The sequence below is a fragment of the Nothoprocta perdicaria genome, unplaced genomic scaffold, assembly GCF_003342845.1.
Source record: "Nothoprocta perdicaria isolate Ctin4 unplaced genomic scaffold, notPer1 scaffold_249, whole genome shotgun sequence".
NCBI lineage: Eukaryota > Metazoa > Chordata > Aves > Tinamiformes > Tinamidae > Nothoprocta > Nothoprocta perdicaria.
The window spans coordinates 895,225-921,083 of record NW_020455476.1 but is presented as its reverse complement, the minus strand read 5'-3'; the positions used below and the strand labels follow the sequence as shown (position 1 = coordinate 921,083).

Below are 25,859 nucleotides of genomic sequence, written 5' to 3'. Positions count from 1 at the left end.
AGGAAGGAAGGAAGGAAGGAAGGAAGGAAGGAAGGAAGGAAGGAAGGAAGGAAGGAAGGAAGGAAGGAAGGAAAACCACCACCACACACACACACAAAATAAAGCCTTGGAATGGGCAAAAAATATGTTAGGCGTGCTAGGGAGTGGAAAAATACATGACAGGTTTCAGAGTCTGGACATCACCGTGTAGCAACATCACAAAGAATTAATTTAAGTATCGAAAGTAACTTTATGGCCTCAGTCAGCCACACAGACTTACACCAGCACATTTAAACAGAAAGTGGACTCTGAGGGAAAACATTTTGCACATGGGCAAACTGTCTCACTAGGTAAACATAAATAATACCAGTGAAACCTGAGTATATTTTGGGAGGACATCAAAAAGCAAAAAACCTGCGAGAATAACGGAGCCTTTGACACAACCTGGGGCCACGCTCCATATGGCAATCAGCAGCAGCCAAGGAAGAGACCATTGCTCGCATTGTTCAAGCAGCTTGAGAATTTCYGCAGGGACAGAACTTTTGGCTTAACTAAACCGGTTCAGTTCCACCTCTGCAGGTTCATCTATCACTGGTGCAGAAAGACCCAGTTGCACAATAAATCCAAGCTCCATTGTTTTTCTTGTTTAGTTAAATATCTTAAAAAAATACTTGGCTGAACTACCCCCATTCTCCTTAAGCTCTCAGTACTTTTCCACTGCTGCAATGCCAGGAGCTGGAAGGAGCAAAAGCTGATCAGCTGCAGCCTTCCTTGCCATGCAGTTCTGTGTTGCTAGGTATAGACAGCTTACTTAGAAACATTTATGTTAAAAAGCAGTTGTAGTAATAAAGTCTCTGAAAGGAAAGGCAAAAAAATAAAAAAGCTATGCTGATAAGCTGGGCTCTGGGCCTGCTTGCTTTCTTTTTAAATAGATTTAAATGAGTTCACTTCACTGAGATGCCACCTCTTGTTTTACATGACTGTAAAAGCAGCAAAAGCAAGCTTGGACTCTCTGCTAGAGAAGATAGGGAAGATTAAGGGGATTCTTTTGTACTGGCCTTTTGCTGTTTTACACATTAATAAAACTGTATGTTCCCTCACACAGCCACGCTATTTTCACCTGCTGGCATATGCGTACGTATACATATCAGTACTTGTACTCTGCTGCTATACGTACCGGTCTGCCGTGAATGCTTTCGTAGTACAGCAGGGCTTTCTGAAGAGCCACTTTCTCGGCTGCTATCTGATCTCTTGTCATGTCCTGTAAACATGGAGAAAAGAGGGAAAAAGTCAGATTCCGAGACTCAAACAGTACCAAACTCATGTTATTGTGTCATTAATGTTTGCAAGACTCACCACTTCTTTTCAGTCCCCTTTTCTCAAGTTATATGCCTGCACAGACTGTTACTTTGCACCGTGACAGCAGATTAAAGCCCCCCAAAGGTCTGAACAAGATGTATATGTTGTATGTACATAAGGGGATTTATCAAGTGTCAGTGAGCTTTGAAAAAAAMCACTGTCATGCAGTTATTAGCTGAGGTGATTGTTTGTCACTTAAGAAAGCCTGCAGGTTAAGTCCTGCAAAGAAATCCATGCTCTTTCCTTTCCTCCAAATCTGTAACAGGCCCTGGCATCTCTTGCAAAGTTTGCTGCCTTTCTTTGASTGCCACCAACACACTTAGCTAACGAGTGAAGTGCAGTCAGATCATCTCCTGCCAATACTGCTATGGGGTGATAAGCTCTGGCAGACAGCCTGAGGAGACCAAGCCAAAAAAAGGCAGACTGATGCAAGAGACTTCCCTCGCTAAGTTTGCCTGAGTGCCTCCACCGAACATTGTTTCCCTATCACTGCCCCATACATTATCACAGATTGTCTTGAAAAGGCCAGCCTGGGGATTCTTGCTACTGCTGCAAAACTGCCAAACACACTCTGTGTATCTTCTTGTTCTGCAAACCTAGTAAACAAAGATAATTCTGTCTGTCTGTCTCTTACAAAGCACTGCACAATTTACATGTCAGTAGGCTCAAGGACTTCATTTACATGGCTAGCACCAACTTGGGAACTACAACATCAGACACAGGGATCTCTTTGCTGCTCACCCTCAGCAATTACAGAAGCTAACAGGACTCCATACAAAATTCAGAAGAGCAGTGATAAAAAGCCCTGAAAAAGGGCATTTGACTGTGGAGTGAACCAAAAGAAAATAGATGTCCTAATTTCTGGAATGATTGTAAGACTCAGAATTTGCCAAAGCTTTTGGCCATAACAGAAATGTTCAAATCTAAACACAACGTGCCAGCATCCACTTGGAATCGGTGACAGTCAGATCAGAAAGAAAGCACAATGACATTCAGTAGAAAGGGAGCTCTAGGAAAGTAAATCACATAGATGAAAGACAGAGTGAGAGAAATAAATTCAAGTCAGGCAGGAATAAATGTTGTAGACAGTGTCAAAACCTAAAAGACTTTCACAACTGACTGTGTAGCCCTGTGCTCCACACTTGCACTTAGAAGTCAAAATCTCATCTGCAGGCATCGTACCTTAATATCTTCAGGTCGGTTTGTCTCTGCTCGTTTTTCTTGAAGCTTCTTCTGGATAGACTCGAGGGTCACTTCCACAGCAGGCTTGGCAGATTTATCTGACAAGTCTTGCTTCTTGTCATCTTCTTTTTCAAGCTGAGAACCAAAGCTCTTGGGGAGCGTGTTGCTCCGCTGACGCACCACAGGAGCGAGGTCTTCCTCCGATATCTTGAGTTTTGACTCTAAAGGAGAGATTTTGGCAAAAGAGTAATTGTTTTTCTCTCTTAAAATCTGCCTTCATTGACAGGATCACTGTCAAATATCACATTAAGAGAGGGCAACTCCAGCCTGGGAGGTCCCCCCAAGGGTGGCTGCTCACCTTTAAGTTGCTTTCGGAATTTGGCTAAGTCATTTGTCCATTTAAGCACTTCAGGGTTGGCTGCTTTGTCACTGTGGGAAGGCTGCAAGGAAAGAACAGTCATGATGAATTTGTGCTAACCATCAGCAGAGACCACTGAAAAAGACGCCTGTCACAAAGATGTACAGTAGATTTTGGACCCACAACAGAGCACAGACTCTGCCTTCTGACTGCTGCTTCCACGACCATGACCAGCTCACCTCAGACTTTGCTTTGATTGCCCTGCCTCTCACAACATCATCTCTTAGAGGCACTTTGACATTGATTTGTGTTCGTAAAACACTAAATTTTTGAAGACAAATTCAAACACTGCGTTTCAAGAGGACCTCAGAGGGCTGGATTCAGTCTGGAGTCCTTGGTCTACTCTTTCCTACCAGGTAAGCGCTCCCAAAATAAGAGAAATCCCACACAAGCAGTTTGAGAAGAGCTAAGATGTATGTATTCATACTGAAGGTTGTCTACCACCCAAAACAAATAATCCACATGCTTAGGCAACTGAAAGCTCTGCGCATTTCATTCAGCCTTTCTCAACTGCAAGCAAGATCCTTTCAGTACTATCCTCTGTGATTTAGTTCACCAGCAAACATGCACAGATGTGAAGCTTTAGTTCCTTAAAAAGATTTCTGTGCATCAGAAGGGCATGTCAGGAACAATTAGAGTACAGTACACTGCTGCTGCTCAGCAGCACTTGTCTGTGGTTCCTCACACAGGAGCAAAGGCGCCTGCTCTCCTCTCTTGCTTTGCGATGCTCTGGTGTCCTSGGATTACTGTCAGGGAAGCTTATGCAAATGAGGCCTGCAATTGTGCTTCGTAGCAGCTAAACTTCCAGTAAACAAATAAATGAGAATTTAAGCATAGCTCTTCCCACAGTGGGAGATATTGGCTCTTAGAACACTACCTAAATCGGTGAGCAAAATTTTAGGTGTTCATGAAGCTATTTCTCATGCTGCATTGACAGCACACAACACTCGGGAAGGGAATTCACTTGTTACAGATGGCAGGCTTTTAATTTAAAAAGAAAAAAAAAATCTAGCTCGGTGTATGTGTTTGACAACATGATTTGATGTCCTTTGCCTCTGTTGCTAATCCACACCAATGCCTAACTCCCAAACACTCACTCTGTATTTCCTCTCCTCTTCAAATTTGTCCTCAAACTTCCTGATCTTTTTCTTCAGTCCCTGAATCCTCCGGGTCAACTGTGCAGGGGTCAGGTCCTCTCTGTCATCTTCATAAGATCCCAAGGATGAACTCCGCCTCCTACCAAGAGCAGAGATGGCAGATTCAATATCTTTTCATGCACAGAAAGCCAGTTACACTTTGGGTAAATAAAGACAAATCCCATCCAAGTTAGAAAGCTATGTTGCTACTCTGTAATGAGAGCAAAACAGGATACTACAGTAGCCTCTTTTGGTGACAGGAACTTGCTAGATAGTTAACTCACAAGCCCAGAAACCATCTGAGTTACCAAGGACTTCTATGAAAACACTACATTCCCTGTTGGTATGAGGAGGATCCCTGTACAACTCACCTCATGAATGAATGGGAATTGGGAGGGGAAGGAGGCACTTCTGTATCATCCAGGTACTGTTGGCTCTGTCCATAGGCATAGAAACGAGGGGACAGCATTGGATCGCTGTCCTCATCCAGAAGCTGGCGAATTAAACGGCCGGCCTGCGGTGAAAGGCGAGCCTCATCTGAATCTAAGTTGTCTCGCTGCCAGGAGGAAAGAGCAGGAATGGGCTCTGGAAACATAAAAACAAGAGCTGTTTTTATCTTTTTTTGTTTCATAGACGCTACATGCTCAAGAGACATATGTAGACATAACCTGTCCTTGATTCTTTGTTGTTAGGCAATCTCTGGGTCATTATTCACATCYGCCCTGGGTGCAAAGCAGTACAAAACGCTGTCACAGCAAGTCCTTTTCACAAGCATAAACAACCACCTGGGTGCAAGAGAAAACTGTGCCCAAAATCTGGCCAGTAACTACCATGGACTGATACCAAGGAATATGATCAGCAGTCAGCACCTTTGGGGCAAAAGTTATACTAGATAAAAATGACATTATTGATATGTGGCTGTAGGATAAATTTGTTCAATTTTCAGGATGAGCAAATGCTGTAAATGAGTAATAAATTAATTGTATTCCTGCAGTCCTCAGACTCCTGCACTCCAGCGTAACTTGGCTGCCAGCTAGTATAAATTCAAAGACTGGCAGTAAGGATGTGTTTTTCTAGCCCTTAGGAAAGGAGGTCTCACATTACTACCTGTTCCACAGAGCACCTAGCCTGTAAAATAACAGCAGTGATGTTTCCATATGACCGATGATGGCAATACGGTCTGAGTTTTCTTCTCTCTCACAAGCAAACCCAGACCGCACTAGAAGCTGTACAGCTGCTCAGTAGCATGATAGAGAAAGAAAGTGTCTATTTCCTGGGTAATCTAACCAGCTGGAAGAAAAAACAATCCTGTATATGGAGATGGTGGAGTGGGAGAGAAATGGAAACCCGATTTAGCACTGCTGATTAGCATTCACAAGCCCACAGAAAGCAATCACCTCAGTCTTGTGATCACTCCTGCTAGATGCCATAAGGGGTCTAATGTTCTGTGTTCAGATAGTTTACTAAGCTGATCGGCATGCTCCTACTTAGCACCATAGGATTAGACAGTTTAAGAGCCAGACTTCCAGCTTATAAGTCTAACAAATAGTTCTAGAGTCAAATAACTAAACAAAAACATTAGAGAAAGCTCACAGATATGTCACAGACCTATAGATTCATTCTTTCCTGAGCTAGTGGTACTAAGCTTAATCCACTGAGAACCTGCTCTTTAGAAGTTATCGGTATTTGAGCAAGGTGCACTATTTCTTTTGGCTGAGCAAGGGTAACATTTCCGTAGCTCACAACAAAGATCACATGAAGCATCACCAGCCAGTTTTCTCCTACCTCTGAAGTGGGCAGTACAGAATGATTCACAATGCAGTAACAAGAGGTTTGGGAGCAATCTGCCTATATCCTCACACTAAACGTTGCTTTCCTCCCCTTTCCTTCTTCCTMATCACACGAAAAGGAATTGCACATCTCTGCTTAGAGACTGATGCTGTGTGCAGACTGGTAAACTGTTCTGAAAGGGATGGTTGGAGGTTTCTGTCTAAGAGCCTCGCTCAAGTCTCATGATAAGGGAAACATGTAAGTTGCACATACAAACCTAGCCAACAAAAGTTACGTGGATGGGAGACGCAAACCCCAGACTTATGGAGGCTATGTTACTGGGGCTGGAAAGCTTACATAGTTTACATTTTGTTGTAAATTTCTGAAATACAATTTTTCTAAGTTGCCTTCACCTTGACATCTCCTAATACTTGAAATACTTTGCTGAAGGAATGTGCTAGAAGCAAGGTAGAATGAAGGGCAAACCCTTGAGCCAAATTGTGACACTTCAGTGCAACGTCCCTCCCTGAATCTTAGATCGACAGAAATTTCAGGAAGCTCTTTACAGGACTTCTTGAAACAAAATAAAAGGCTGATAATGGAGAAGGAGCTAATTTGATCCCTCACTCTTGCTGGTCAAATTAAGTGGTGCATGTGATTCTTTCAGACATCTCATTCCCAGCTTGTGCAAACTCCCACCTCCTTACAGAAATGGATCTTGGAAAATGTTAGATCACACCTCAGGGAATGTAGATGGAATAAAGTTAGAAGAAATCAGTAGCATATTTAGCAAATTAAGCCTCTATCACTCCTGCTAACAAAGCCATTACTCATGTGTCAGCATGCATGGCACATGACTTTGTCCCGAGATGGATTTGCGTACCAGACATCATGCAACATTCAGAGCACTGCAAGGCTCCAAAGGCCTCTGATCAAACCCCAGCTTAATGCAAGTTAGCAGGGACTGAAGCATGTGCAGCTTCGACTTTGTTGTTATCAAAATAATGCCAAGACACAGAAACTCATGCTCCAAAGGAGGGGTCAAAAGGAGAAGGAAATATGTTCTCAAAGSAAAAATCAAATCTGAGACTCAGACAGAAGAAATGGCTCCTGCAGAAATCAGTTGTTTTTAACCCTCATTCTTGGAAGGCTTGATGCTATGGGTAAATCACTTCCCTTGGTSGTTATAAGGATTTAGAAGAAAAATCTCATCTGAACACAAAGTTGTTCTCCTTCCCCAGAGTAACAGAGCAGATAATAAAGGAACATATTCAGATCAGACTCATGCATCGTATCTACATCATGTGATAAACTGGATCAGAGCGATCATCCCCAATTGCCTTGTTTCTCCAACTGGCCATGTGCCAGATGCTTCAGCTGGAAGCACTGGAATTGCTGGATTGCCTGTAAAGTTGCCCACTAAAGGTGCACTTCTCCCTAACCTGTCCTTTTGCAATCAGTCAAATCTTGCCAGAAACATGAGTGTCTCCTAGGCTCATCTCTGCAGCCACCATAACTGATCTATGTTGCTAACACTGCTTTTAAGCACATCAGCCTGGCAAAAAAAAGGAGGCCAAACTCTTAGCTGGTGCAAACTGATGTAGGTCTGGAGGGATTAGCAAGTCTAAACTAATTACAACACCTGAGGTCCTAGCATTAAATCCCACTTGAGAAAGAGAGACCTCTTGTAATRAAAAGAATAAAAGAACTTAAAACCCTGAAACACTCACTAGCTCACTAAAGCCCTATTTCACAAGTCTTACACAGATTTTCTGCAAATATACTTAAACAGTATCATCTTTTCATTTCTCAGGTTCAAGACAGTCCATTACACACCAATACACACACACAAGTGTAAAAAAATTTCTAACAACCAGTTTCCATGTTGCTATACTCTCTGCATGGGAAAGTATTGATTAAGTCAGTCTACTTGTAAATTAGCTTTACCCTCAAAGTCAACCACTGCAATGCCTGTGTTACCAACACTGAAGAGAATGTTTATTCATTTAAAACTTCTTTTTTTTTTTCCATTCTATTTTTTAAAGTTTAAAAGCTTGCAGAAAGAAAGCCTGTTTGCTTTTAAAGTGTTTGTTACTGTAAACTCTGTTTGAAATATCTATAAATTATTTTTAATTAGAACAATGAGACATAGGAGGCAGCAATCGCACRTCCCACATGTATTTACTGAACACATCTATTTACTGAGCTGCCTGTTCAGCTTTCAGTCACTCGCAGGACTAGTCACTTTTATGAAGAGCTACTTCTCACGCTTTTCAGAATTTCCTTGAGGGTAGATAGCAAATTTGGGGCTTGAATTAGTACCATTTCATAAGAAGTCTACACAATAGCACTGGACTGTGAAAGAACACTGTGTYCTCTTCACTCACGGGCATATGATTCAAAATAATCCACAACTAGATTAAAAACCTTTGCTATGGAAGTAGCTCTGGCAACACTGCTTCGCAAGCAGTCACAGCCTGTGCTGACCAAGGGGCTTTGCAGGCAGAGCCAGCGGCCAGGCAGCCCAGTTCTCTTCCCGGTACCAGGGAAAGGGACAAGGCACAGGGTCGAGGTGACTGTTCATGAAATGCCTCCAGCAAGGACTTCATTTCTACATTTACTGAGGAGACAGCTCAGTTCACACCCAGCCTGAGAATAAAAGCTGCTCCACTGGTATCCACTGACTGCATACAAGTCAAACACTTCTTCCAGATCCCAGGGCTGGCTGCTATTGCCTCAGCCTGAGCATGTGGTCAGCAGAGCCTGCTGTTTTGAGGAAGTGGGAAGCAAATCTCTGTGTCCGAGTTCTCCCTGCCTGGCTTTAGGCCAGAGGGACACATCCTGCAGGAAAACAGTCAATCTCTCTGTGTGCAGATTTGACCACACGATAGAATTTTGAAGTATTGAGTAAAAAACATTTCCAGCAGAGAAAGTAACATAAAAGTCTGGGAATCTYGTGGTTGAGAACACTTCTTCCCCATCCTTGCTCATATCAGCCTATCTGGTATTAGTTACCACATTCCCATATTCCGAGGAAGAGAATTTAAGGCAACTCTGATCTAAACATGGAGAGTTTGCTTGGGTGGTGAATCAAAGCTAGTCAATAGTTACTGCCTTTGGAGGCACAGTGTTTTTCTTCCTCATTGGSAAGGTGACTAGAGTGGTAACATGGAGCCCAAAAAGATGTGTGGAGGTTTTAGCAAGACAGGCTAGTAGAAGAAGGAAGAAAGCCCCAGTTGCTGGAGCTGGGATGGGTGATAAATCCCTGCCTTGTCTTGTCTCTGCCTCGAGACAGGCTCTGCCTTCAGCTGGGGAAGAGTGCCGACAGTCAAAGTTAATATCTTTCCTCCTTTGGCTGCTGCCACCTCAATTTTGCATCCACAGCTAGGAAAGATTCAGTCTCTCATTGCCAAGACACAGAAACCACCATTTTGCTGTGCTTCTAACYGTACCAACAAAATGGTGATTCTGGAAGGCAAGTATTTTGGAAGACACCACTTCTCCCGTCCCAGGCAGCTGCTCCTTTTGCAGCTGCCCACCTCTTCTCCTTGTCAGGTATGTTTTAACAGGAAGGAAGAAGGAAGGATCTGAAAAGAACAGTCAYGCCTGCTTATAGGCCTGTTTCACTGTTTCATATCTACAGTGCAAAAACCTAGAATCCAAACACCAGAGTGTGCCTGCGACAAGGGATTTGTATCCAAGGTGCCACTGATTTCATATGATGGGAGAGCTGTTGGCAGACAGACAAGGGGCTGTGATCTCCCTTCCTGTGTTCATATGACTCCCATTAGTAACATTGGCAGTGATCAGCAGGCACCGGGAAGAAAAAACTAATCATGATTTCAAAGGGTTCCCATGACAGCTGAAGCAACACCTCACCTCTGGGGACACAGACATGCTCACCCTGGCCGCAGACCCTTCCGGGTGCTACTAATTAGTTTCCTGGCATGCACAGACACAGGCCAGGGCCTCTCGGGTGCCCTTCCTCTGAGCTTTGATCACCAGGCTTGCAYGCTCGGTGACAGCATCAGCCCAGGGATCCCTGCCCAGCAGGCAAAGGGAGAATCCTCTCCCATCCRTGGTGACTAGCCGCACAACCAAATCAAAACAACTGCAGCTGCTGGTTKTCGTTACTCATGGCTCAAGATGTTTTAACTACTCCCTTCCTAGAGGGAAAGGCAAAATGTACCAGGTCATGCATACTATGGACCAGGTGCAAAGACCTTGATTTCTTAGTGTATCTCACAGATCTATTAATTAGGGTATCCCTGTTTCTGTTTGCTTGCTTGGTTTATTATCTAGAACACTTCCATCTTCCTGGTCTTCTTCCCTGTCGAAGCTTCTCCTTCACTCATGAACCCCAACTTAATAAAAGAATGCAAGCCTGTACCCAGGAGAGCAGCCTATTTGGTAGCTGGAACAGGTTCTGATCCTAGAGATGCCGAGTATCCTCAATACAGCTCAGTATCAGAGGAAACTGAGATTCATGGCACACTCAGATTTCCCTTCAGGCTTCCCATTCATTATATCTGCCAAAAATTAAGAATTTGTTTTACACTGATTTTGCCTCCAAAGGTTTTAAAGAAAAAAAATGACTAATTGTCACAGCGCTCATTGTCACAGAGCTGCCCTGAAAAAGTCAGCGTCTACATCTCCCAAACCTTTACCTGGTTAAATAACTCACTGCAACTAGCTCACCTAACATTGACTCTGGAAAAGAGGCCTAAGAAACCATATTAAATAATCCAAACCACAAGCAATTCACCATGGCATTTTGAGCTGTGAACATTTTTTTTCCACAGCGTACACCAAAGAGTCCACACTAGCCATCAAAAGACAGATTATTTAGATAGCCTCCTTCCAACTATGCTTTTCATATCTGTAGAGCATTTCAAGGGGAGTGGAAGCAAAGGGAGAAAGAAGGAAGCTGCTTTTCGCTTGCAAAATATCTAGTTTCACTGAAGTAGAGGACTGTCTAACTTCTTAATAGCCGAGCAACCAACCACCAAGAAATATGTTATCCTGAAGCACACAGGGATTAGCAGCAAGAGAAGCACCTGATAATAACTTCAAGAATAAAACATCATCTCTTTTCTTTCTCTAAAAGGCAATTGGAATTGATATCAGTCTGGTATTTCACTTCCAGTTTTTCCAAACTTTCAGTTCCATATACAGGCCAAAATAGCTTTCCTGTTTTTTCTTTTCCTTTTCCTTTTCCTTTTTCTTTTGGCAAAAGAACATCAGCCCATAAAGATATATCCAGCCCACTCAGATTTCCTCTCTCTGTTTTCACTCGTACCAACAGCCACCGCGCAATCCTACCTTCCCAGTTGTTGTCATCGCACAGYGCTGTCAAATCCAGCTGAGGCACTTCGGACACAAAGCTGCTCTGCTGTTCATCTGCATCTTGATTTCTTTGTAACTTGGTTTCAGGAATACTTGGATGCTCTTGAATCTTCATACCTGAAGACTGCTGTATTCCCAGACACCCACGCAGATAAGAGAGAAAGAGAAAAATGTTTCAGGAGGAAGAAGGGGGAAAAAAACCCTGCAGTCACAGCAGCTGTAAGCTCAAGTCTTTGGCTAAAACAAAAATCCAAATAAACAGATCCTGATATTTCCAGCTTCAAATCCAAATTCCCTGTTCAGTGACCCCTACATGTTAATTGGTCACTCACACTGGTAAAAACATCCGTCCATCCGCTTTCCTTGAACTTTTCCTTGTTTAGAAAGCCACAGCAAGTTCCCGAGACTGCGTGCCCTGACAACAGCATGCAGCCAAAAAAGCCTCCCGTTATCAATCGGGATGAAAAGGCAGGGAGGGAGGAAGGCAGGGGGAAAGGGAGGAAAAAGGAGRGTGCATACGTTTCCCAAAGGAGTGCAACTCCCTGGAAGAACGACAAAAACGCTGCTGCTGTTAGGAGGCTCTAGCAATATGGTGTCTTCTCGAGAGCAGGCGCCGGAGTTCCTGCGGTAGCTGCCGCAGAGASCGAGCCGTGCAGGCTACGGACACGAGCGCTCCCATGCAGGCAGTGCTGGCTCAGATCAATTAGTGCCAGCTAAGCTGTGCTGGCTGCACATTCCCCGATTTCCTGTGGTTGTTTTCTAGCTGGGCGTGGGGAGAGCAGAACTATTTATGGAGGAGCTCTGGGTATTAAAGCGGTGTTGCGCAAATCCAAACGGCAGTGGGGTTTGGCATCTCAGCTGGAAGCAGTGTGGCCTCTGGGAGAAAGCCAGAAGAATGCACACAAACAGCCAATGACTTGGGGGCGGGGGGGAGCCCAGCAGAACGCTGTCAAGTAAATGCTCCATAATTTAGCACTACCTAGAAGGCACCGCTGTCCGCCCCGCCGCTGCGCAGCCCTGCACGTCCCGCATGCTGTGCGCATTTACGCTGAGATCGCTGGCGTGCTCGCACGCCGCMCACACAGTGGGCTGGTGCGTGAGGGTCTCTGAGAGGCTGCCCTCACCCCACAAAGGCTTTTGCCACTGTCCAGTGAACTGCAGAGGTTCACAGAGGGCGGTAGAGAAAAGGAAATGTAAAGCATGTATATAGAGTGTGACATATATAAACCCAATAAAGGCAGAGGCATTTTACTGGGTTTAAATGGGCTAAATTGATGGTAATATATATAGCATTTGATTTCTCTAAGAGGAGTCAAAGCAAAGCTCCCTGAAATACAGGCTAGCAGGTAAACAACAAGCAGATTCTTCCCTCCATAGGTATTTTGATAATCTAGGCTGTAGCAGTATCTGCATATACAGCTGTGTGAAGGAAGTGACTCCAAAGAAAATAATCAGTATATTTGGACATATTTTTTGGTGAATCCAGGAGACTGGCAGAACTATACTAAATCAATATCCTTGGTACATACCACAAAGGCATTTTTTTTCCCCTTAAACTCCCTTAGAAAARCTAACAATACAGATTTTTCTCTGAGTTGCAAAAAAGCACGGGAGCTTCATGTAGAGGGGAAAAAAACTACTCAGAACATACAGCATAAAAATTAATGGGATTAGCTGTATCCCACTCCATCAAAAGAAACGGATGACGAACATCTTGGTATTAATAAAGAGAGTTCTACTCTGTATTTTATAGAAGGTTGGTATTTCCTTTTCATTTCAATAGATCAACTTTTAAAGACTTTAAATAAAGGCAACATTACATGACAGTTTGCCAAGAAATAATAACTCTACAACTTGCCACTGAATCTGACTACAAACCTAAATGTGCCGCCATGAAAGCTGCTGGAGTGAAAGCTATGATTAGCACTCAATATCTTTTAAGATGTTTCTAGGTTGGGAGTACTTAAATATTCTTTAAGGTTTAATAGAAAATTTTCTAAATGTTCTACTAAATATGATCTAAATACCAAGCGTACACTATAAACAAAAAGACTGGTCGGCAGACAGAAACAAGCACTCTTATATACTTGTAAAAAATAAACTGTACCAATTTATAAACTACATTTAAATTGCAGAACAGAGCATTAAGACTGAAAAAAAATCTGGCAATGAGCTTCAAAACTATGTTGTTAAAAACATCACAAAAGCAGTGTGAAAGAGGAACTTATCTACATTTTAACAATTAAAAGGAAGCAACCTGCAAATACCAGAAATTGTCACCACCACTGATCTTACTACAGTGATTTCTTTTCCTACAAGGACTGCAGAGTCTCCTGACTTACTGAGATTCTTAAAWCCTTTTTGCAACAGATAGGAATCCATGTTTCAGTTGGGCAAACATTTCCACTACAGATCTATTATACAGATCATATCAATATCTTTTTTACTTCTGAAGTTACTTTTGTGGTTGGAAATATTTAAAATCTGTTCGAAAACAGGCCTGTGCTGCGCCTGAGGCCAGTGACTCTCCATTTGCTCGCTTGCTTACCGATGTAGTCTCTAACACAATGAATAAATCATTAGGCATCTGAAGAATAATGGTGGTACAAACCCAGGAGACATAGGAAGGCAGATGTTTAACCTCATTTGCATTAGTGCTCCAAACCTGTATTTTCACAGATAGTTCAGTATCCTCATGACTTATTTTCCATTTGATTTCCTGATGCCACCAGTTGCCAACCTCCAGATCAAAATCAAGAGAGAACTGCCGTGCTTTAGGTACAGATGTGTTATTGTTTCTTATAAGCCAAAGGGGCAGCAAGTTGATGATCTCATTACTTGGCAGCCATAGTGTATTGCTGATAGTACATAAAAGACCACAAAAAAAAATCTTGAAATTAGGCTCTTGAGTTATGCTTTTTAGAGACTGCTTTTGCAGCCATGGTTTGTGGATATCAATAACTATAGATCGAAATAACTTGAGGGTAAGTCAGCTGTCCTCATTATCACTGCTCCAAGGGAGATTCAGCAATTGGAAGAGCTCAAGCAGAAATAAATGGAACACAAAGTCCTTGGAATTCAGATCAGAAAACTGTATTCTGTTCAATTAAGTGTGGAACCTTCCTTCCCTTACATCTGGTAATCCCCTATAACCACAAGCAGGAGGCGTCCTTAAGCACCTCTTGATAAGGCAATCAGACGCAAGGACACAGTCATCCTGCTGCTTTCCTCCTGAGTCAGGCCAGCCCTCTTCTGTATCTGCTGCAACGCTGAGGTGAATCTGATGCATCAACAAAGAAAAAGAACAACCTCCGAGTAACCTTCTGAAATGAAATTTAACTCTTTAACCCAATTTAACACTTAACAGCTTAAATTTTTGTCTGCAGATGACTTCGGTATCAAATATGCTTTATGTAGTCAAAGTTATCAGATGGATTTTTGTTGTTGTTGTGGTTGTTTTTCTTTGCCACCAGACAAGGAGGGACAAGCAGTTGTTCTGGTTTCTGGATGGAATACTTTGGCCAAATGCTAATGTAGTAACAATTAATAATTTGACCAAGATTTCCTCATTATTATATTTGAAGTAAACACGCCACTGTGGTGAATGGAGGTGTTGATGCCTCCTGGAGTGACTGTCTCATCACTTTGCAGACTTAAACTCTATCAGCTACACTTGGCTTCTTGTTTGAAATAGTTTTCTTAAAAATAAGAAATCCTGGGTACTAAAAATCTCTTTGTCAAATCGCAGTCTATATCTTACATCTTAGTTATTTCCAAGGGCAGGTTATAAAGACTACAGAAGTACTGAAAACTCATTCAGCACGTATGTTTTGAGGTATTTTTATTGCCTCATGCAGAGCTGAGTCTACAAGACCAATAGCCAGGGCACAAATTCCAAACACCTTCCCTAATATTTTCAGACTGGAGAAGGGGTGAGAAGGAGAAAGGAGTAAGAAAGGCCCTTGCCCATTCTCAATGAGTTGTTTGTTACAAAAGGTATGCTCCTAAGCTGCCCTAAGCAAAGGCTTATACAGGACAAGGAATGTAGAATTACCCCGCAGGAATGTAACATTTTCTTGACCTTCTAATTCCTATATAATACCATCTCAGGGTTAAGGCTACGCCTTTTTCTGAAGTAAAAATTCCTATTGAATTTTAAACTCCTCCTAAGGGGAAGTTTATTTTAAGATTACAATTTAATATTCAAGCATACTTCTCCCCCCCAGCTAAATTAAAAGCTAAATGGGAGTTTTCTGTGGTGTGGGAGTGACAGCATCTTCTCCACATTTAAGCAGGTACATGAACAACAAGGTGCTACAGAAGCTGTCTTTAGAAAATGCCACAGCCCGCACGCCCAGTCTGCCTGGTATTAGTGCTGTCAAGTGCAGGACTGTCAGGGATTACCAACCCTCTGGGAGTAAAGTAGGAGATCTGGCTAAACTCGGAGCAGTGATCAAAGCCACTGCTGAGCATCTCCTGCAAGGGCATCCTGCTACGACACATCTGGGCAGTGTTGGGCTGATCCCAACAATTACTAAACAATTTCTTCTACCTCCAAAAACGGTGCAGCAATTGGAGGAGAGGTGGTACGGGTAACCCTTCCTAATATTTTAAAAGAGGTGTTGTCTAGAACTATTTGCAGCAGAACCAAATGAACTGGTGACTGCAAAGGTGGTCACCTAACCCAACCTTCCCTTTGCTGATCGGTCAGGTAAAAAAACCCATAAAGACAGTGCAGGAGGCAAGTGCAGGATAGAACTGGAAAGAACAGGGAAGAAGTAGTCACCGTTAATACCACATCTTCCTTCTGACCCCTCCTGACAACTGCTCCAACCACCAACACTCAGGGAGAAGCAGGAAACGATGCAGCTTTGTAAGACAAATGATCATGGACAAGAATGTTCAACGATGACAGGGCACACGAGGAAATCACACATAAAAGACCAACATTATTTTAGAAAAATCAAGAGAGATAAATTTATCTCACTACACCATGAGATAATTGGTTGCACACCCTGTTAGCAATAATTATGAGGGAACGCAGTGCCACTTAAGTTAAAGTGCTGACTTCAGTGACTCTTTCCTTTTTGGCAAGGAGGGATAGAAGGGACCGAAGCAGATGGTTTCAGACTTCTCCATGTTTGAGAGACTCTTTGAATTATAAAATCAAAAGAGAGGGAAGGGAGAGAAAGAAAAAGTGCATACAAATTTCATTTCTCTAGGAGTGACGAAATTTCATTTTATGAACAGAATCACATGCCTATCTACCTGTATCTAGCAAATAAACAGTCAATTTAGAGTCCATACCTGAAACTCAGAAAAAAAAAAAAAAAAAAAAAGGAATACCAACCTGTGAGTGCCTGAAAAAAACCTCATCGTTTTCACTTTCTTTGCTACAAAAAAAGAAACATATTACAAAGATAAAGACAGATTGTCTTGTAACAAAAACAAACAGGACTCTGCACCCACAGGTTTTTATGCTGTGGTTGCTACTGCACATTTGCTAGCATGCTAAGCAAATGAGGGGACATTTTGGGATCACACAACTGCTATACTATTTTGTCCCTCTCAGGACCTATTTGTGGAAAATATAAGGGAATTTAATTCCAATGCCCTTATTCCACACACACCAATTCAACTCTCTCAACAAGCATTGTAACTGTGGAGAGAAATCCTCATCTCCAGCAAGCAGGGAGGAACTGCAGAGCTCTTGCAAAGGAGAGAAAGTGCAGAGAGTTTCGCATTGGTCTCCTGACCCAATGACCGTGGGAGTTGAGCGGCGCCTGCAGTGCTGTGTGCACTGTATCTCTGCAGAGGTGCTTAGACACAACTTCTTTGCAAGTCTGCACCATCACCATCTTCAGTGATGTTCCTAATAGGTCAGGAGAAGAGATTTGGCGGGGTATGGTGTTGGGCAGAGCCCAGACAACACATCCAGTGCCTCTGTACTGCTCTACTTAGAAGTTAACATAATGCGTAAAGCTGTTCTATAGCGCAGCTGTTACCCTCATGGTCTGTGGTGGAAGATCTCTTAGGCTGCACCATAACCACAGGCAAAATACAGAACATACATATTAAAAAAAAAATCACCTTTCTTCAGATAAAATTTCCATGTCATCAGGTCCTGTTCTGTCTACAGGTCTGGATGAGCTAAAGCTTTCCATACTCTGTAATACAGTAAATGTTAAAACAGTAAGGACATAAAAGCAACTGGTTCAAGCTGCAGGCCATTACACAGATCAAATACAAAAGTACTCAGCCGGACTCCTAGAAACAGCACAGTGAGACTACTGCCTTTTACACATTTATAGTAAAATCAAATTTGCCCAAACTTGCCCATAACCTTCAATAAATATAAATGCACACCGTCTTTGTCTCTTTCATCAGATGACCTTGAAATGCCTGACAGAATATCTCAGCATGGCATCTCTACAGTGCCCATTTTACAGACTGATGCTCTGAGCGAGGCATCTATTCTGTGATGTGTGCAATCCTGTAAGAGCAGGCACTTAATCCAGAACATCCCCTCAGCAGCATGCTTTATGATGATCGTAGAAATACTTCCTTCCTCAGCCAAACTGTTCCCTAGTCTCTTCTAAAGAGAGGGTAGAAGACATTAGGTAATGTAAAGCACACTAATGGGAATGCGTGACAAGAAATTCTACTGATGATGGCAACTTGTTCAACTTTTCCTGGCTACCAACTAATGCTGAGTTCTCTAAGAGCCTGAGAAAGTATTGTGAAAACAAATGAAGTTGTTTTCTAAGTTGATAAAGAATGGAAACAAAGAAACAAGCACTCTGGCATATGAACTAATTTATGTGCTGCACATCACACAGGGAGGAGCGCTCGGTGTAGCTTTCTGCAGGTGAAACTCATGGGAAAATCCAAGCATTAATTTGAATTAGTCAGAAGGCTTTTTTTTTTWAAAAAAGGGTATGCCACTCAAAGTCATACACTCTAACACTTCTCGTTCACTTTCTTTCTGCTAACAGTGACTCAATCATCTACTCAATCTCAGTCTACCGACAAGAAAAAGCAGGCAGAAGTGACCAATGCCTTCACCTGCTTGGGTAGATGCTGAGTTCCTTCATATCAGCAGCACATTTCAGAACTGCCTTGACACTATTACTGTAGACCACATCATTGTAGGAGTTCTTAAAGAATCAAACACAGCACATGCTATCCCAAGTGTAAAAGTTAGGAAATTGAACGTTGCTGTTTTGGGCACACTACTAGGAGTCTTTCTTCTCTGAGATTTGGGTAAGTCTCTTCTAAACAGGAGGAAGGAAGTGATCAAAGCAAAGGGGAGCTCCTGGCTTGGGCCACGGGAGCTGAGCACAGGCTTCCCAGGCAGTCACAGGCTTCTCACCTGCCAGGTAAGGCTGTGTGGTTCTGTCTCTCCAGCCAGGACATGCCTTGGCCTTGCCTAATGTGATTCTTCAAGTCCTACTTGTCCCTGGCTACCTTGCCTCTGAATGTAGTTACACACTCTTAATGCTTAGTGGTTGGTTCTGCTCAGGAGACTAAGCGGAACTGACAATTTCTCCACTGCTGACTTATGCTTTGAGTCAGATACAATTAGACATCTAAGAGGAGCGTTTCCACACACTGCCCTACATGCTCTTTCAAGCTTTGTTGATAAAGCAGGAAGACTCAACGAAGATGGGAAAGAAGATGTAACGTTAGGACTCCTGGCACAAAACTTGTTTACATGAGAAAGCACTACTAGAAAAAGCTGAGACTTAAGTCCTTTGATACCTTACGTTAGTAATTTGGGTTTTCCTCTGAAGCGTATCTTCTACTGCTTGAGTAAAGATTTGGTCAAGATCATTACACACACTGCATTCCGACGAAAGCTTCTGATCTACAAGCATGAAATATGTGCCACTCATAGAAACTTAAAAGAAAAACAAAAACCTCTGCCCCTTGTGAAGAGTAACATCATTCTCTCTGCAAGTTGTTTTATATGCATTCTCCCATTGGAAAACCACACTGGGACATTTCTTCTGGCAAAGCAAGCAAGGATCAAGGACCACACTAAATAACATAGCCAACTTGGTCCGAGGGCACTTTGTGCAGTCTGTTCAGAGGTTGTTTTTTTCAGCCTTTGGCAATCCAAGGGGGAGAGATAAGCGTGAGAACATTTGATACACTGAAGTATCACATGAATAGGTTATTGATATTGAGCACTAAATCTAAGAAGCAAAGCCTAGAGTACTTGGCATCTTGCCTTTCTTCGATCACACAGAGAAGCCAAATCTGCCTTTCTTCGAAGGCAGACATTTCTAGAACCTTCGCACAGGGTAGAACATCACATCATGGCAGCTTTGTAATCTAAACAAAAGGAGTTACAACATAATGTCACATTAAGAGGGAACTCACCTAGAGCAGACTCTGAAACTCAACCAAATGTAACTGAAGGAAATGCTCTGCAGCTGGGAGAGCTAATCTTTACACATGGCATTACAGGGTTACTAGTAACAGTGACAGCACAGCTGGTGCCAAGTACAGAAGATGCACAGGGCATCTGCCACTGCAAACAGATCCTACATTGAAGCTGAGTGTAGTTCCTCAACAGCCAACACTGAGATCAGTGTCTAGCTTGGTTGAGCAGGACGGAAGATGTATTGCTGCTTGTTAAAGCTGGCAAACCGCCTTCCACTGTGAGGGTCACACAAGAATTTGCTGGGCAAATTCCAAAGCATTCCTGATTTTAGCACAGCTGTGTCACTTACCTCTCCAGTAAGATAACTAGAGGGATCATCTTTTAGACTAACAGATAGAAAAGTGTTTTGAATATTGCATGTGCTTTGCACTACTGTAGCACATAGAGTCTCTGCGGAAAGGATATAAAACACCTTTGTCATCTCATTATCAATAAGCCACTTGTGATTTGTGCTTTCAAAGCTTAGCATAAGTTTAAAAATAAAAGTCCAGCTAAGCACTTTATCTGAGCTTCCTACCTCCTTGCAAGAATTCTGAAAGACTGACATAAAGAATTTCTCTCCTTCCAAAATACTCTTTTGAAGACAAAAGAAATAAGAAAAAAGTAGAAACAGAATGGCTAGGAATGGTGCAGCAGATCTAAACTCTCAGCTGTTTCAGTACAAAGGTTACAAGAATGCAGTCTAGTTTTCACCATAATCCAAAACTGCTACCTAGACGTATAAATGGCTTAGCAAGAGCACCAGATGTTCACTGGAGCAGAGCAAGTTTTTCTACCCTGGAACTAGGCATCAAATAGTATAGCACACCAGCTTACCACAGGAGCGTCCTGGTTGTCATTAAGCTCTGAGAGCTTGGTGCTGGACTTCTGCCGTTTCGGTTTATTCCTCTCACCAAGATATGAAGAGCTGCTGTCTGGTAATTTTTCTACCTCTTGAGCAGACAGAATGCAGTCTTCAAGACTGCTGAATCCAGAGGGAATGTTTTCTTTGTTGATGACTTCCCTAAAAAGAAAAGGGACATTGCAACAAGACGTTGTTTAAAACACTCTCCCGCTACTTTTAAGGTAGTAATAGAGAAATGCATTATGCTGACGGATGCAGTTCTGGCAACATCTTCTACGCCCTATGAAACCAGTATCTCTGGTTCTTCCTACTGCAGCAAACAACACGCGCTGTGAAATGCTATGTCCCATTGAGGAGTGGAAGGCAGGTATATGCACCTTAGGTGAAACAGCTGCCAGGAACAACATGTGCCACTTGATTTGCTTCCCACTAAAGCCAACAGGGAGAATCCTTTGGAGTTCAAATGGAATCTGGAGTATCTCCTGGCTGTCTGTGGTATTTTTATAGAGAATATGCAGCATTTTTTCCTTCGAGACACGTGTTTGTGTTTTAGAAAAGTGATTTACAACTGTGGTCCAAGGATTTCCTTTGGTGCATGACACTATACCAACAGCTGTCTTACTCATACTCTCAAGCACAAGAGCTTGTGAGGAACTGTGGTGCTTCAGCCAAACGCTTCATTCTTACTTGGGGATAACACAAAATAGAGAAGAGAGTAAGAATGAATGCATGTCCTAAACAGCGACAGGACTGCAAGGACAGAGCACTGTTCTGCAGCGCTGGGAGCGAACAGGACAGCTGACCTCAAGTCRCCACACGATATCCAGTGGGACTCTTTTCAACCTAGCTGGGCTTGGGTGCATTTTCCAGGAGTTGGCCTTATACTTCTCCTTCCCTGCACAATTCCCCTCCTGGATCTTTCCACATGCTGTCTTCCTTTTACAACCTGCTAAGTAGGCATCTCTCTGAAACTTTGTGCAATAATGAGGACACACATACAGTCGCATCACTATGTTATGAAACACAAAGCATCTCATTCTCTACCAGTCCTATCCTGCCAGAGGCTAAAGTCAGGCTATTCACACTTCACATTGAAACTGAAATGTTTGCTAACTGTTTTATCCATTAATGGCCATGTAGCTAATTTATACAATGCTGTGCAACTCCAAAGCCTGCTTTCATGAACAACAGCAGAGTTTCTCTAGACTTGCACTAGTGTGATAAAAGAACAGTTGCTCTATAGTATCTGGAAAGTGCCAGCATGACAAAGTATTTGGATTAAAAACAAAAAAATAGTTCCAGTAACTTCCTAGGTCACGAGTCTCTCAATTCTGTGGTTGAGAGAGAGATACAAAGAGCTATTATACATCTGCGATCAAACTTACAGGATAATACTTTTGCCTTTATGCAAGTTTTTACAATCCCCTGAAGTGACCAATTACATATATACAGACACATCATGTAGTCTGCAAAGCATGGAAGCCCATGTAGGTATTTTTTCCATGAACACTCTAGTTGTAGTAAAAATGCAGTCCCATCTTGTGACATTACAAATCCTCTTGTGATCCATCATAAGACAGGGAGATGAAGTCACTGAGGATCAAAACAAGAACAACAAAAAAAAATGAAAGGAATTCTGAATTTTGACAATTCCCTCCCACAGATTCTAGTAATATGGTCTAAAGCAGGAAAACAACTTGGTGCCTAGCCAGCACTCAGTACTTGCTATCTGGACTGAATCTTTGGCTCAGGCTTTGGGGACTGAACCTGAACAACCAGCATCAAGATAGGTGAGAATGCTCTAAAGGCAGCTCTGCAATGCAATGTGGAAAAAAACCCCTGCAGTTCTATATGCTCCCAAACACGTACGCTAGCCAGTCTCTGACCTACTTACCTGAGAAGCCTGTCAGCAGGGCTACTGAACAAGAAAAACTACTTTGGACCTGCTGCCACATATTTGGTGACTTGCAAGGTCCTACCTCGCAGTTCATCTCTGCAATGTATTTTCATGCTCTGTAGAAATACCTTCTTATTTCATTATTATGACTTTTTACTCTACTAGCATTGACATAGTTTGGGAAGTAGTATGACATACAATATTTGCATGAAGCACTGGAGGTTATGTATGAAAGCAGATTGGTATAGGAAGGTGCAGTGTTAATAAGATTGGATAATTCAAAATTCAGGGAAAAAAAAAAGAGCCTAGACATTTATTTCTGGAATGTAACTTGAAATCCTAGCAAGCCAATACTACACACATTCCTTGCAGGGACTAGCCCTGTGCTTCAAAAGCTAGACATACTGATTAGATCAGAACTTCACAAAATCATACTGCTCAGTTTCAGTTCCTCAAAGACAGCTATGCCTTGGACGTGTGCTTGTTAAGACTGTGGTGGCAATCTATTGGCACCACTCAGTGCATACCACAACTACAACAGTAAGAAAGGAGAAACAGGTATTATTTTTATGCTTTGATGGACGTCTAATGAAAATTGCTACTAAATCATATGTAACCTGTGTGCTACATGGCAGATAAAAATACTTAAAATGCTCATTAGTCAAAGGAAGACTTCTATGGTCAGATGAACTCCCAGAACTCCTCAGTAAACCTGAACGTAAATTAGGCGTCCATACACAAAAGGAGAGTTCAGTCTCTGTTTTGCAGATATTTTTATATTCAGAAAAGCACCTAAAAGCAGTGTTTTTATCTAGGATATTGCAGACACTGGCACCAACTGTTTTTTTCTTTTTTTTTTTTTCTAAAAAACAAGAACTGCAACTAAAGAATTGTAAATACTGCAATTAAAGACCTCCACTGTAATTTTTTGAAGAACTGGATTCTTATAATGTTTTAGCCCACTGCATTACCTCTAATAAGCTCTACATTTCACAGCTCTAACTGACGTGATGGAGCTCTGTACAGGCAGAGCAGCACTTTCACCTGAGGGCACGGGCTAGCACGTTTCATAACCAAGCTACCAAGCATTGCCTAGACAGTGGTCATGACTAAGATACACTTAATCAAAGATACTTTCAAAACAAAAGAAATCAGGATCGTACATGTCTCTGTTTCTCCGGACTTCCTCCTGCTCTTTGTGTTGTCGCCTCCTCTGCCTGGCAGACACATTAGAAGAGGCTGAAGATGTTCCCGATTCAGAGTCCTCTGAACTCTGGCCGCCTGAGCCATGAACATCAAAGAGATGCTGTTCCACGGCTGAGCGGATTGTCTTCTCTAAATACCTGTCAAGTCGAAAAATAAGGTCAATAGAGCTCAAAAACTTGCTGGAGCTCCCTCTCTGCAACATTAAATAACGTATGCGTTCTAAAAGGTGTTGTTTTATCATGGTGGCAAGGCAGCATAAGGTGTACTTGGGACCACAGACATCTGCAAAGAGCTAAGCCAGTATCTCCAGACACTTTGATGTTCAGGTCCCTCAAAACAGTTGAGCCTTCCCAGTTCACCCTGCACTTGCTCATTTCTGGAGCTGCTTGGATTTTCTGTAAACTAACTCCTTTTAATTACATTTGCAACTACAAATGGAAGCGCCTAATTTTCAACAACCCTAACAAAACCCTATTTGAAATACAGTTCTAAAGACTGCACCATAAACAAACTCAGTCACGTGCCTCCAGTTTTAGTTAGAAGTCACTGGGCTGGGGGTAAAGGAGGGTGTAAGGAAAATTCCATCAGTAAATGACTCTTTCAAAAGAAAGACTAAAATTCAAAGGGCAATGACGTGTGGACAACCCAACGATGCTCACACTAGTCAGGTCCCTTGTGCAATCCAGACTTAGGAAAGCAAGAAGGTGATTCACTGCTGCCTCACAGGGGGATGAGAACACGCAACAGTACCTCATTGTAAACTCTTCATAGGCTTAACTCAGTGACCAGACACAAAACTGGTTCTGACCTCATGCTGTTTTCCTGTTCAATCGATGCACATGTGGCCACTCCTCACTGACACTGCTATGAGATCATTACAGTGCCCGCTGGCAGCCAGAGGGCTTCCACACCAGCCCCAGCAAGGGATTCTCTGAGGTGACATTGGTTAAAGATGTGAGATCACCTCAACTTTCAACCCAAATCTCCTACATTTTCCTAACGACATTTTTGTGCACAGTTTTCTTTCTTCTTTCCTTGAGTCAAGGAAGACTTTATGGGCAAAATCTAAAATAGACTTTTCTTTTACCAAAACATTGTTTGGAAACATATTTTTACATGTGCCTGCCCTACCTCTATTCCTTGCACACCTTTAGAAGTCTCCTGTAGCACTCCAGAATTTTCAGAAACATGCCTGACTGACACAGTCCATTGCTTTTCTCTTAGTAAAACTCAGCACTTCCCCAAAAGTTATTTGTAGGATTTGTTGGTTCATTTTCAACTAACTAGCTATGATATGTGAGCCTGTCCCAGGGCTGATGCCTCCAGAAAATTTACAACACTTGTTCTTAAGTGTGGACTACAGTGCTAGTCTGGCAAGCTGACAGTTCCTGAAAAAGTCTAAGATCTTAACAACTACGTAAAAATACATGGTTTAACTTGGCAAATGTGTCCGTGTTTCCCATATTGACAAGAATCAGTCTGGCAAATCCATCAACATTTGAAAGTTCTAATTCTGGCAGGAGGATCAACTTGTTAGCTCTGCTGCTCATGTTGGCACAGCAGTTATCACAACGGGGTCAGGTCTTGTCCATTCCTGGGACAGGAGCAGGAACAAACAGGAATGAGAGGATTGTGCAGCAAGAACACATTTCTCTAAATATCCAGGTTCTCTCTTACTGAAATATCACAGACAGAGTGTGGGAAAGAACCAAGGAACCTTCAGACCTGAGAATTTTTCAGGAAGAAGTGATTTATTATCATTGCAGATGCTTTGATTTGGGAAACAATGTCTTTTTTGTTTGCATAGGAACAGCCCTTTAAGAGAAATCAAAGAATAACCAATAATACTCTACAAAGCTCCAATTTAAAAAAAAAAAATAAAAAAAAGGTAGCTACAAAATTGTAAAAGAGACACTTACTCTCCAGTAGCAGGAATGTTAGTGTTGACTTGTGACACATGGGCACTGTGGAAAAGAAAAACAGGAGAAAGTTAGATCTAATTATCACAATAATGTCTTTAAACATTTGTTCTCTGCTGCACTAAAAAAAGGATTGAAAGGTTCGAGTAGTCTCAACAGCAACTGCACATGACTGCCACAAGCTTTTCCCCTTAAGGAATTTTCACTCCCACAGTGACGTGGCACATTTCAACAACACCAATATCCTCAAGAATTAATTTGTCTGTCATTCCCTTGCAGCAGGCCAAGACCTAACGGAAAGTATTTCAACTTTAGCACACCACAGATTTTTTTGCTTCCGAGTTTTCTGCAGCT

General features: G+C 42.3%; 1 protein-coding gene across 4 annotated transcripts in view; it reads right to left on the bottom strand.

Moving 5' to 3' along the window:
* Positions 1 to 25,859, bottom strand: part of FAM13A (family with sequence similarity 13 member A) — a 51,480-nt gene that overhangs the window by 9,151 nt on the left and 16,470 nt on the right. For 2 of the 4 annotated variants that reach the window (XM_026039988.1, XM_026039989.1), the window contains exons 3-13: positions 25,506 to 25,550; positions 23,544 to 23,723; positions 20,456 to 20,642; positions 17,281 to 17,357; positions 16,541 to 16,583; positions 11,167 to 11,317; positions 4,446 to 4,659; positions 4,036 to 4,174; positions 2,879 to 2,960; positions 2,521 to 2,741; positions 1,157 to 1,240 (exon numbers count right to left, since the gene is read on the bottom strand). In XM_026039988.1, the coding sequence (XP_025895773.1) occupies positions 1,157 to 1,240; positions 2,521 to 2,741; positions 2,879 to 2,960; positions 4,036 to 4,174; positions 4,446 to 4,659; positions 11,167 to 11,317; positions 16,541 to 16,583; positions 17,281 to 17,357; positions 20,456 to 20,642; positions 23,544 to 23,723; positions 25,506 to 25,550 (1,423 nt within the window). The remainder of the gene's footprint in view (positions 1 to 1,156; positions 1,241 to 2,520; positions 2,742 to 2,878; positions 2,961 to 4,035; positions 4,175 to 4,445; positions 4,660 to 11,166; positions 11,318 to 16,540; positions 16,584 to 17,280; positions 17,358 to 20,455; positions 20,643 to 23,543; positions 23,724 to 25,505; positions 25,551 to 25,859) is intronic. The other 2 variants (XM_026039991.1, XM_026039990.1) reach the window with 2 other exon arrangements.